Source organism: Macrobrachium rosenbergii, chromosome 7 (genome assembly GCF_040412425.1).
Source record: "Macrobrachium rosenbergii isolate ZJJX-2024 chromosome 7, ASM4041242v1, whole genome shotgun sequence".
NCBI classification, from domain to species: domain Eukaryota; kingdom Metazoa; phylum Arthropoda; class Malacostraca; order Decapoda; family Palaemonidae; genus Macrobrachium; species Macrobrachium rosenbergii.
The window spans coordinates 16,061,264-16,075,000 of NC_089747.1; the positions used below are offsets into that span (position 1 = coordinate 16,061,264).

A 13,737-nucleotide genomic window follows, 5' to 3' on the forward strand; every position below is an offset into this window, starting at 1 on the left:
TTTTTATTCTGTTTAAGGTTAAAGTTAGCCATAATCGTACTTCTGGCACCGCTACAGGTACCAACAACGCAGGCCACCACCGGACCGAAGCTGAGTTTCATGGGCCGCTGCTAAGAGTTTCATGGGCAGTGCTGAAAGTTTCATGCAGCATTATACGCTGTGCAGAAAACTCGATTGCGCCGAAGAAACTTCGGTGCATTTTTTACTTGTTTTACATAATATTGCAATTAAGATAAGATAATACCACAGTGATACGAGCAAGGCGCTACCCAAAAGCACTGACATAAGACAGACACTGCGTGCTTGCAGTTGCATTACATATTTTACAGGCGATTCGTTGGAAGTCTAAAAAAAAACACTGATTAAGTTGGGTCAATCTCTCCCACATAGTGACAAGTATCGCTGTATTTTCAGTATGTCGGCTAGTATTAGTATAGGTATTCCAGTATTTGTAGCAGTGGTAATGATGGCGTTATAGCATTTCAAGTCCATTGTTTTAGTATCTTTGATTTGATGCCAGTAGTAGTTGTAATAGTCTTTCATTATGGTTAGTTTGAATCTCTTATTATTATTATTATTATTATTATTATTATTATTATTATTATTATTATTATTATAGTAGTGCTAGTAGTAAAGGGGGAGATATTGTTAGCCCTTTCTGTATGGTTATTCATTGAAATTTCTTTATGATATTAATATTAGTAATGAAAATTTTACTAACTCTAATCGTAGATTGGCTTGATGTTTATTGCTGTGAAACTGATTACAGGCGCATTTTATGATTCAGTCAATAACAGTGATGAATACAGTAATGGTCTCCTATTTTGAACATTGTACCTGTTGGTATTTTGGTTAGAAAATGGTTAAGAAACACACCGGTATAAGTGTTCGTGTTAATTTATACTCGGTCAAGAATTCTCAATTTTCTTCTCGGCTAATTTTATGTATTTTAACGGAAGAGAGTGGAGTGTAATGTGTTGGAAATTCTTCATTAGTAAAAGAAATGTAGAGCAGTGAAGTTTAATTAGCAGAGGGAGAATTTAAGTTGACTGAGAGCTTATAAGTGGCAATATTGTGTTGTTAAGATTTTTTCTTTAATTGTAAATAACTTACATCTTGGACTTTAGGTAAATGACGCTTCACGTTGTATACTTTCTGAATAATTAGATATTCCTTTTAAATTTTTATTATTAATGGCATTTTACTTTTGTGACACAGCAATTCTTTTATTTGCCATCAGCGGCCTCCCCCGTAGGGACACCAGGTTGTATTTTCAGTACACCAGTCAAGCAACTGCAATTGCTTCTGATCTCCCAAATGTTCTACATGATTGTTGTGCATGCAGTTTAGTGTTTTCCTTTCCCCTTGGTTTGGTCGTCAGTGTTGCTCAGGTGTCCTGAAAATTTGCATTCAGTCAACCAGTCAGTTTATAGGCATCTTGGAAGTCATGAATAGCACCATACACCAAAGAAAGAAACAGTTGTAGAGAACCACAAACAACAACCCTGGAGAACCACAAACAACCCTCAATCAGGCCACGAATGCACGACGTAAGAAAAAAATAGAGGAGGGAAAAAAGAAAGATATGAAAGAGTGGGGACAGGGATCGGAAAATGTTACCGTTTCGACTCTGTTCTGGGACGTGGACGATCCGTGATGCGGATGGATGCGTTCCCTCGCATCGCGGATGAAATGGATGAGCCAGTGGGTCTATAAATAGGAATGGACGGAATTGTTAACTTGGATGAGAGGGCACATAAACGGGCAGGATTTTAACAACATTCACACAACACGTATCTTCCATGCAGTTGTTTGTGTATATATGAATATACATGTGTACTGTATATACAGTATATGTATATGAATATATATAATATATACATGTATATACAGTATATGTATATGAATATATATAATATATACATGTATATTCATACGTGTGTATATATATATATATATATGTGTATATATATATATATATATATATATATATATATATATAAATAATATATATATATATATATATATATATATATATATACATATATATATATGATTATTATCACTTTTGTACGTGATTCATTTATCACACATTACCACAGGTGAAAAATAAGAAACGGGGTGTAGGTCCTGACCGGTTTCGACTTTATTTCCAAGCCATTGACGAAGGACTGATACAGAGTGTGAGAAGTCACAAATATATATACTACAAGAACAGTACTGACGAACATACACAACCGTTAGAGGCTCCATATCCCCACTCAGGCTGGTGTCGAGGTAGGAGTGGCCTTTAAAACTCATTTGGCTAAAAATCACAATAGACTCTCAGGGGACATTGCTGATAAACAGACCATACCCCACCTCAGATCCACACCTGACAGGTGTCATGGAGGCGGAGTTTGGAAACTCATTAACATTACTACCCTCGTACTGTGTTTACAAATATGATAATCCTATTTTCATACATCTCTACTGCCTACCTTAAAGTTTAAACAATTTACAAATTTCTTTTGATATTAAAGGATCAAGTTTATACATCCCTTGACTGATATTCATATTATGGTTGTAACTTTCTTTTATGAAGCTAGATTCAATGATGTTCCTTTCCAGTGCATTATTAGAATATACAATCCTTTTTGCCCCTTCCCAGTTGATAGCATGATTGTTCTCACTAACATGTACAAATATACCACTGTTCCCTTGTGCATATCTCACACATTTCTTATGTTGTTCAATTCTTTTTTCCAGTGCTTTCCCGGTTTGGCCAATATAAAAGTTGTCACAAGACTTACACGGAATTTTATATACACACCCTTTAATATTGTCTGGGGAGTTCTTGATAAGTACATTTTTCATTGTTGTATTGTTCTTAAATGCGACATTAACACCAAAATTCTTAAGAAGATGAGGATATCTTTCATACTATTATTATAAGGCAGAACAAGCAAATTTTTTGTGTTGTAAGGTTCTTTCTGGTTTTGATACATAGTCTTTTTGCCGCTTCAAATGCACTGTTTAATACACTATCAGGATATTTCAATTTTTTGCCTGCATTCCTAATCTTATCTATTTCATCATCAATATATTCAGGGCTACATACCCGTAATGCTCTTAAAAACATAGATGAAAACACTGACTTTTTAACCTTATTGCTTTGTCCAGAATAGAAATGCACATTGAAGAAATATTAGTGGGTTTTCTATACACACTATATTTAAACCCACTACTATTTCTTCGTATGAGGACATCCAGAAACGGTAAGCACCCATCATTTTCCATTTCCATCGTGAATTTAATTGATGGTACTAATTGATTTAACTTAGCAAAAAGTTTTTACATCTTGGTTCCCTGGCCATACACAAATTATGTCGTCAACATACCTAAACCATGTCACATTATGTGGGATTATGTTGTTTAATATCTTTTCAAAAATTCCATATATAAGTTACTTAACACTGGGGATAGAGGGTTTCCCATTGCCATACCAAAATTTTGTGAGTAAAATTTACCATTAAATTCAAATTTACAATCTTTTACACATAATTTAATCAGTTCAATTAAAGTACTTTTAGAAAATGGGATATCCAGCTGTGTGTTCTCTAACAATTCAGATAAAAACGCCATCAGATCATCTATTACACCTTTGTGAATAGTGATACAACATCAAAACTTACAAGCCTGGATTCACTATTAATCTCTACACTATTTAGTTTATTTATCAGGTCCACATTATTCTTGATATTTGCATTTGAGATGGTACCTACTAATGGGTTGAGAATATCTACTAAGTACTTCGCTAGCTTGTATGATGCGGAACCAACTGAACTGATAATTGGCCTGGCAGGAAAGTTTGCTTTGTGAGTTTTTATTGTACCATACATGTATGGTAGCGATGGAGAGGTCACACACAACTTCTTTATAAGGCTTTCGTTACCTTTTAACAGGTTTTTCACTTTCTTATTGAAACCACTATTCACATTGTCTATCGGGTTCTTATTTAATTCTTTATATGTGTTATCATCACCTAAAAGATTTTGCATTTTTTTCTATATATTCACTTTTATTTAAAATTACAAGGGCGCCTGATTTATCTGCTTTTGTCATGTGTATATTTTTATCTTTTTTCAGTTCATTAATAGCAACCATAAATCTTTTGGGGACGTTTGTGGTGTCTGATTTTTTCATACTTCCATAAATCACTCCCTTAACCATGTTCACTTCTTCATTCGTTAAATCACTATATTTTTCCAAATTACACAGTCCTTTAGTTATTTCCACACTGTTCCTTCCGCCAGGAGATAAAGCAAAGTTTAAACCGTAGCCTAAGGCACTAGTTACATTTCTATCCAGCTGTTTGTTTGATAAGTTGACGACACATTCATGATTGGCGTTGTTGGTCCAAGGGCTTCTTTCAATCAACAGGTTCATTTTATTATCGTGTTTCCGTTTCAGTTTCCGATACACTTGATTCCTCATCTTCACATGACAATATTCACGTAGGGAATCTCTCCATCGCTACCATACATGTATGGTACAATAAAAACTCACAAAGCAAACTTTCCTGCCAGGCCAATTATCAGTTCAGTTGGTTCCGCATCATACAAGCTAGCGAAGTACTTAGTAGATATTCTCAACCCATTAGTAGGTACCATCTCAAATGCAAATATCAAGAATAATGTGGACCTGATAAATAAACTAAATAGTGTAGAGATTAATAGTGAATCCAGGCTTGTAAGTTTTGATGTTGTATCACTATTCACAAAGGTGCCAATAGATGATCTGATGGCGTTTTTATCTGAATTGTTAGAGAACACACAGCTGGATATCCCATTTTCTAAAAGTACTTTAATTGAACTGATTAAATTATGTGTAAAAGATTGTAAATTTGAATTTAATGGTAAATTTTACTCACAAAATTTTGGTATGGCAATGGGAAACCCTCTATCCCCAGTGTTAAGTAACTTATATATGGAATTTTTTGAAAGAAGATATTAAACAACATAATCCCACATAATGTAACATGGTTTAGGTATGTTGACGACATAATTTGTGTATGGCCAGGGAACCAAGATGTAAAAAACTTTTTGCTAAGTTAAATCAATTAGTACCATCAATTAAATTCACGATGGAAATGGAAAATGATGGGTGCTTACCGTTTCTGGATGTCCTCATACGAAGAAATAGTAGTGGGTTTAAATATAGTGTGTATAGAAAACCCACTAATATTTCTTCCTATGTGCATTTCTATTCTGGACAAAGCAATAAGGTTAAAAGTCAGTGTTTTCATCTATGTTTTTAAGAGCATTACGGGTATGTAGCCCTGAATATATTGATGATGAAATAGATAAGATTAGGAATGCAGGCAAAAATTGAAATATCCTGATAGTGTATTAAACAGTGCATTTGAAGCGGCAAAAAGACTATGTATCAAAACCAGAAAGAACCTTACAACACAAAAATTTGCTTGTTCTGCCTTATAATAATAGTATGAAAGATATCCTCATCTTCTTAAGAATTTTGGTGTTAATGTCGCATTTAAGAACAATACAACAATGAAAAAATGTACTTATCAAGAACTCCCAGACAATATTAAAGGGTGTGTATATAAAATTCCGTGTAAGTCTTGTGACAACTTTTATATTGGCCAAACCGGGAAAGCACTGGAAAAAAGAATTGAACAACATAAGAAATGTGTGAGATATGCACAAGGGAACAGTGGTATATTTGTACATGTTAGTGAGAACGATCATGCTATCAACTGGGAAGGGGCAAAAGGATTGTATATTCTAATAATGCACTGAAAGGAACATCATTGAATCTAGCTTCATAAAAGAAAGTTACAACCATAATATGAATATCAGTCAAGGGATGTATAAACTTGATCCTTTAATATCAAAAGAAATTTGTAAATTGTTTAAACTTTAAGGTTGGCAGTAGAGATGTATGAAAATAGGATTATCATATTTGTAAACACAGTACGAGGGTAGTAATGTTAATGAGTTTCCAAACTCCGCCTCCATGACACCTGTCAGGTGTGGATCTGAGGTGGGGTATGGTCTGTTTATCAGCAATGTCCCCTGAGAGTCTATTGTGATTTTTAGCCAAATGAGTTTTAAAGGCCACCCTACCTCGACACCAGCCTGAGTGGGGATATGGAGCCTCTAACGGTTGTGTATGTTCGTCAGTACTGTTCTTGTAGTATATATTTTGTGACTTCTCACACTCTGTATCAGTCCTTCGTCAATGGCTTGGAAATAAAGTCGAAACCGGTCAGGACCTACACCCCGTTTCTTATTTTTCACCTGTGGTAATGTGTGATATATATATATATATATATTGAAAAGTGTCCTGGTGAGTGCGCATAGTTTAAATTAATAAGGTCTCCTTCTAGAATTTAGAAGGATGGGCTGTGGAGAGAAGGAATAGTTAAATAGGCAATGAGATAAAATACGCTGCATACCATTAGTATTCCGCAAAGTCTAGAGAATATGTATTCCCTAGACCTTGGTGTTCCTTATCCCATTTTCTCCCAGCCCCATAACCTGATACGTCAGCAGTTACACGACCCACAAACTTTATCTTGACTTGCGTTTCTGTGTGGCAACAATGACTGATTGTATGAAGCCAGATTAGATTATGTAAGTGCAGTAGGCGGCCACGCCTTTGTGAGGCTGTGACGTAACGGTGTTTTGGGTCAGCCGCTTTCGCCTCTAGGGAAGTGTTGTGGTGTGTATGCTTATTATAATAATAATCTTTTATCATACAATTAAGTAGAGGACCTGATGTTACTTCTCTATTCGTTTAGATTTTATAATTATTTACCGTAAAAAATTATATATACAATGATTCATAAAAACCAAATTGCACAGAAAAAAAAACATTTTTGACAGACAAGTCTATTTTAAACAACTTTGAACCCATTTGGAGTTTGGTAATCATTGCATATACCAACAAGAAACAAGCTGATTCTAGTTGTATGAAATAATATACAGTCATCGTCATTGATGTTTTTTTTAAGAAAATTACGTCGGTGAGACCTATCGTCCACCTCACTAAGACTGATCAAGCTCTTGTGTACATAAGGGATTTCGGTTATAGCATTAACCTGGGGGTGCGATCACGCTGTTTTTAAGAGTTTCTGTTACTAAAGGTTCTCTGCAGCGTCGCTTCGGCCCCTAGCTGCAACCCGTTTCATTCCTTTTACTGTAACTCCATTCATATTATAATTCTTCCATCTTGCTATCCACCGTCTCCTAACAATTGTTTCATAGTGCAACAGCGAAGTTTTCCTCCCGTTTCACCTTTGTAATCTTTTACTCTCAATTTCCCTTCCAGCGCTGAATGACCTCATAGGTCCCAGCGCCTGGTCTTTGACCGGAACTCTGTATGAAGAATATCTGTCTTTTTATGAGGTTCTGAAATGTGGCGTTATCTATCAAACTGATAATATTAATATGTGAGGTAGAACTGATAATTGGATTATGTGGACGAGTTAGATTTACACCCTATCCTGAAGCAAGTGTTTCGGCTGATCAGTCCTCCAGGTTATGCACAAGTGCGCGCCAACAAGGGTTAAATCAGTTAAAGTTTTGGTCTTTTAGTAAATCACTGTATATAATCCCATCGAAGTCTTACTCCCTTCCTGTAAAAATTACCTTACACTTGTCAATTATATTGACTGAGCACTAAATTTTACTTGCGTGATTGCTTTTCAAATACATATACAAAGTTATAGTGAAATAATTACCTAGAAGGAATTTTCAGTACAGTTAAGCATTATAATCCCATCAGCACCACTTTCTATATTTATATCTCTATTCTCTGACAGATCATTGAAGATGACCCTTGAGTCTTTAGCACGGATTCCACGAAATGTTCATCGAGAAATAACAGTTTGTCACCATGCAAATATTTACGCATTCATGGTCATGCACTTTAGGCTACGCTTGAGAAAATTCATCTGTTTAACTTTTCTGGATAATGCGGTTGCACAGGCAGCAGGCACAGCGTGGAAACATGCCCTTCCACGAAGTAGATATACTTGCCAGATTTCCAGGCATCTAAAATTAAATTCATTGTTACAGGTTTCCCGTCTTTGCGTATAAGTCTGTAATTGTAAGACTTTCTCTGATTGTGCATGTCTGTCTGTAAGTGAATTACTTGGGTCTCTACTGGGTGTGGGTGTGTATGTGTTTTGTATATATTACGCATGTGTCTGCTTACCTCTTATGACTAGATAAAGGCACTCAAGCTTGCCCGTCTTGGTGCCTTACACGTAAAACGGAAAAAATGAATGCTTACTCATGAGTAAAATCGGTGCCATATCCCTGCTGGAAACGTGGTCCAGTTGGCAAAACCCCGCACAGTAGTATAATCGCCACGGAAGTCGCTCCCGCTATAGACAGCAATACTAACTTCAGCCTTCTCATAGTATCTGCAAAGGGATTCATATTCATTAGAAATGGAAATGACAGCTTCTTTCACAGTATACATACATTTGTGTGTATGTATTTTTTGTGTTTGTATATTTCCCTGTTGTACTCTGCATCATACCAGAATATGTTCCTGTGTGTCAAGTATGCTTGTATGTGTATTGTTTTCAGGACAGTATTTCAACATTATTTAGGCTTTCATAAATAACCTCCCTTATCTAAGATTTATCAAGCGGCCATAAAACAGATTTCGTACTCAAGAGCTTGGTAGCAGAATCCTGGCCAATTTCATTTCCACGTGCCTTCCTGAAATAACAGGTCTTCAAGCCTTATTTATATGCCGCCTCCAAGGGTATCAAATAATGAATCCCGTTTCGAGCGCCAGTATCCCTTAATCCCAACCGCTCCCGTCAAACAGACTCTGGGTGGGAGGTCGGCCAGGAAGAAAAGAAGACACGGCTTAGATCGACAAAAGCACAGCGGATTTTTCAGGAAACGGGTCCAAGTCGTTTCTCTCGCTTGAGATTGAATTCTTGGTCTTTCTTTTTGCGAGGCAGGGTTGTTCGTCTGTTTATCTATTTTTATTGCTAATTTCAAGTAATAATAGTGATCGAATATGAAATTTACCTGACAGCTTTTGTCACTTTTGGTGTGCAGAGATAACTTTTGATGTATGGGAAAATAATGTCTTAAATGTGTCTGATGCATGAAAAGATCTCCCTTAATTACTTTTCTTTTGTGAGGTACGAGAAATGGTGCAAGAAAGATGTCTTTTGCTGACACGCGGGAGATGCCTTTAAACCGTTTTTTATGCGTGGGAAGTGTAGTGGGCTCACATACTAGAAAATTCGCAGTGGTGGGAAAATGTCAGAAATATTTCACCTGTAGAGGGGAATACATATTCCGTAATACACTGTCACAGCTGTAGAAGGGGAATATATATTTTGCAACACATAATCTTTTCCTCATGTGAGTACTTGATTATTTTCTTATGTACTTTTTTTGTATTTCTAAGCATAGTTTTTGCCATTGGTCATTATGAGAGAAAGGGAAAATATGTGATTACATAAAAAATATTCACATAAATCAGTGCTTTTTGCAAAAAAAAAAAGCCTAAATTATGATTCTTGCTAGAGATATACCTAAAATGGTGTTAATAAAACATTCTTATCCAATCTCTGCAAGTTTTATTGGAAATGAGTTAAAAGTTAACAAATTTTGGTGAAGGATGCCAAGTGTAATGAGTCTATACTGTACACCGCATCACTCACAGAAAAGAATATTTTCCGCTTCATGCAAGTAAATACCGAAATTACTTGTAACTGAAATAATTAGACGTAAATCAGAAGGTCTGTTGTTTTGAAATGTCAATGTATTTGAGGGGAAATCCACCCCTGTCCCCCCTGGGTGTAGAATTGGTTGTGTATCATTTCTGATTTTGTTTTCCTGCATTTTTCATGGAAATAAAACACTGATTTAAACCACATATTCATGCCTTTCCATCACATATTTTGGCGAAAATACATAACATAAAAAAAACCTAAATTGGCCTAAATAGCACCATTTTTATCGTATCTCTGGTCGTTACGAACGACGTAGAAACCGACTTAATCTTCCACTTTTTCGAAAATTCAATTGACACGGAGGGAATTTTTTTTTTATCTTTTTTGAACAAATCGATTTTCACATAAAATTAAGAAAATGGAAAACTTATATGCCTTCAGAGCCTTCTACGCGAGGTTGCTTTTTTATTTTATTTTATTATTATTATATATATATATATATATATATATATATATATATATATATATATATATATATATTATATATATTTTTTTTTGATATATATATATATATATATATATATATATATATATATATATATATATATTTTTTTATATATTTTTTTTTTTTTTTTTTTTTTTTTTTTTTTGAATGAAACCTATCATTTGTCCCTGATGAAAAAACACTGCGTTCCTTGTATTAGTAATCGAAATATAAAGCAACGCTTTCTTTAGTAAACAAAATTGAATTGTTTGAGAATTTGTTTCTGTAAATTCTGTTGCTACAACTGAAAGATTTTTCGCGAATGAAGAAAAACTCTAATTGTTTTTGCAGGCTGAAGAGGAGGCCCTAATCCATGTGGCACCTTGACATGTGGCCTTGACATTGGTAGACTTCGTCGAAACATTAATGTTTTCTGAAAATTTATATACTCACATTTTCGTTATATTACTCAATTCGAAAATATATCTGTAGGAACATCACATATGACAGTTCGAAAGGCATCTCCAAATATTTGTTGTTCTTTTAATTTTGATTCCTTTGTCGATTTTTTTTAACACAAATTTTGTGTTTTGGATGTTAAAGAAATTCATCTCCAAAATATTTTGCTTATTTTTGTAAGTTCATTTATTTGAACTTTGTACTATATTTGTCCTATGTAATGTAATGTAACCCGTTCTTGTGTCTTTCTACTTGAAAAGTGAAGTACTTATTCATGTCCATATTACCAGTCAAGTGGAAAAAGGGAAATACTTATTCTTTTACATTTTACCAATCAAATGGAAAAAGGGAAATATTTATTCCCTTACATAATACCAATAAAATAAAAAAATGGAAATATTTATTCTTTTACATATTACCAAATCAATCAAAAAAAAAGGAAATATTTCTTATTTTACTTTTACATCAATAAAAATCAAATAAAAAATCTTAAATATTTAATCAAGTTAAATAATACCAATAAGATAAAAATCAAATAAGAAATAAATATTCTTTCACATATTACCAGTCAAATACCAATCAAATAAAAAGGAAATATTTATTCTTTTATTTATTACCAATCACATCAAAAAGGGAAATATTTATTCTCTTACATATTACCAGTCAAGTGAAAAACAAGGGAATTACTTATTCTTTTATGTAATACCAATCAAATAAAAAAGGGAAATATTTATTCTTTTACATTTTACATATTACCAGTCAAATACCAATTAAATAAAAAAGGGAAATGTTTGTTCTTTTACATACTACCAATCAAACAAAAAAAAGGAAATATTTGTTCTTTTACATACCACTCACACAAAAAAAGGGAAATATTTGTTCTTTTACATACCAACCACACAAAAAAAGGGAAATATTGGTCTTTTACATACTACTAATCAAACAAAAAAAGGAAATATTTGTTCTTTTACATACCAACCACACAAAAAAAGGGAAATATTTACATACTACCAATCAAACAAAAAAAGGGAAATATTTGTTCTTTTACATACCAACCACACAAAAAAGGGAAATATTGGTCTTTTACATACTACCAATCAAACAAAAAAAGGGAAATATTTGTTCTTTTACATACTACCAATCAAACAAAAAAAGGGAAATATTTGTTCTTTTACATACTACCAATCAAACAAAAAAAAGGGAAATATTTGTTCTTTTACATACTACCAATCAAACAAAAAAAGGGAAATATTTGTTCTTTTACATACTACCAATCAAACAAAAAAAGGGAAATATTTGTTCTTTTACATACTACCAATCAAACAAAAAAGGGAAATATTTGTTCTTTTACATACTACCAATCAAACAAAAAAAAAGGAAAATATTTGTTCTTTTACATACTACCAATCAAACAAAAAAAGGGAAATATTTGTTCTTTTACATACTAAAAATCAAACAAAAAAAGGAAAATATTAATTTTATTCTCTTACATATTACCAGTCAGATGAACAAGACTTATGAAAATTTCATTGCGGCCCTTACTCCGTCTCACTTAGTAACATCGGAGAAAAGCAAATAAGAACAAAAAACCGGATACGTGAAACATTTTTCTTGGGCGATGCGTTCCTCGGGATGCCAACCGCGGCGGGGCCCTCTGCCAAAGTGGTGCCACCGGAGAAAAACGAAAGACGACGCAAACCAAACAGATTGCTAACATTCACTGCATAGCACCCGCCCCCCCCCCCCCGCCCTCCCTCTCCTACCCGTCCTCCCTCGGCGAGGAACCGCCGAGGTACTTGCGACCTGAGATCAGGATTACATTGGAATCAATCTTGCAGCGAGATCTTAATTGCTTTGGCGAATCTCTCTCTCTCTCTCTCTCTCTCTCTCTCTCTCTCTCTCTCTCTCTCTCTCTCTCTCTCTCTCTCTCTCTCTGTTGGATTAATACAGTATTGTGCTCTCTCTATCTCTGTTGGATTAATACGAGCATTGCTCTCTTTCTGTCTCTCTTTTGGATTAATACGAGTATTGCTCTCTCTCTCTCTCTCTCTCTCTCTCTCTCTCTCTCTCTCTCTCTCTCTCTCTCTCTGTTGGATTAATACAGGCATTGCTCTCTCTCTCTCTCTCTCTCTCTCTCTCTCTCTCTCTCTCTCTTTTGGATTAATCTCTATTGCTCTCTCTCTCTTAATCTCTCTGCTCTCTCTCTCTCTCTCTCTCTCTCTCTCTCTCTCTCTCTCTTTTGGATTAATACAAGTATTGCTCTCTCTCTCTCTCTTGTGGATTAATACGAGTATTGCTCTCTCTCCTTCGCTCTCTCTCTCTCTTGGATTAATACGAGTATTGCTCTGTGTGTGTCTCTCAGTTAAATTAACCTCTCTCTCTCTCTCTCTCTCTCTCTCTCTCTCTCTCTCTCTCTCTCTCTCTCTCTCTCTCTCTCTCTCTCTCTCTTTTACGCACACACACACACTGCACAGGTGAATCGAGACGTAACCGTTTAATCATTCCGAAAGCATTTCTCACCTCGACCGCAAGTGTGCATTGAACTCAAGGTTAGGGAATTGTGAGGTTCAGTCTACATTTGCATTATGAAAGTTCATTGTTGCCATTTTTTCACCTCTGATCGTTAGGTTGCCCATCCCATCGGCCTTTGATTCTGCAAATCGTCATCTGTCACAGAGCATAGCATGACATATTATCCTGAATCTGTTGAATCAAAGACTTGGATATTTTTATAATAATAAATAGTTTATCTGAAAGTTTTCAAGGCTGTTGCCCCGAAAACTTCAATAATAAATATTTTTATAATACTAAATAGTTTATCTGAAGGTTTTCAAAGCTGTTGCCCTGAAAACTTCAATAATAAATATTTTTATAATACTAAATATTTTATCTGAAAGTTTTCAAAGCTGTTGCCCTGAAAACTTCAATAATAATCCTGCTGGAACTAATTAATCGATTAGATAAACAGAATGCATTGGTCACTAGCTGCTGGTTAACAGTGTCTTTAATAGCTCATGGTATTTCCTTACCAAGCTTTCGTCAGTAATTCAGGTTACAGTTCGGCCATTAATTGCTATTC

General features: G+C 34.7%; 2 protein-coding genes across 10 annotated transcripts in view; one reads left to right on the forward strand and one right to left on the reverse strand.

Annotated features, from left to right (window-relative positions):
* Positions 1–13,737, forward strand: part of LOC136840170 (afadin- and alpha-actinin-binding protein B-like) — a 422,145-nt gene that overhangs the window by 334,424 nt on the left and 73,984 nt on the right. The gene's annotated exons all lie outside the window — the stretch shown is intronic.
* Positions 1–13,737, reverse strand: part of LOC136840171 (beta-1,3-galactosyltransferase 5-like) — a 61,533-nt gene that overhangs the window by 21,507 nt on the left and 26,289 nt on the right. For 3 of the 8 annotated variants that reach the window (XM_067106642.1, XM_067106643.1, XM_067106641.1), the window contains 2 exons: positions 8,302–8,434; positions 1,621–1,710 (listed from right to left, as the gene is read on the reverse strand). The exons of 2 other annotated variants lie outside the window; for them this stretch is intronic. In XM_067106642.1, coding sequence (XP_066962743.1) covers positions 1,621–1,710; positions 8,302–8,429 — 218 coding nt within the window. In that variant the 5' untranslated portion in view covers positions 8,430–8,434. The remainder of the gene's footprint in view (positions 1–1,620; positions 1,711–8,301; positions 8,435–13,737) is intronic. 3 more of the 8 variants (XM_067106645.1, XM_067106646.1, XM_067106644.1) reach the window with 1 other exon arrangement.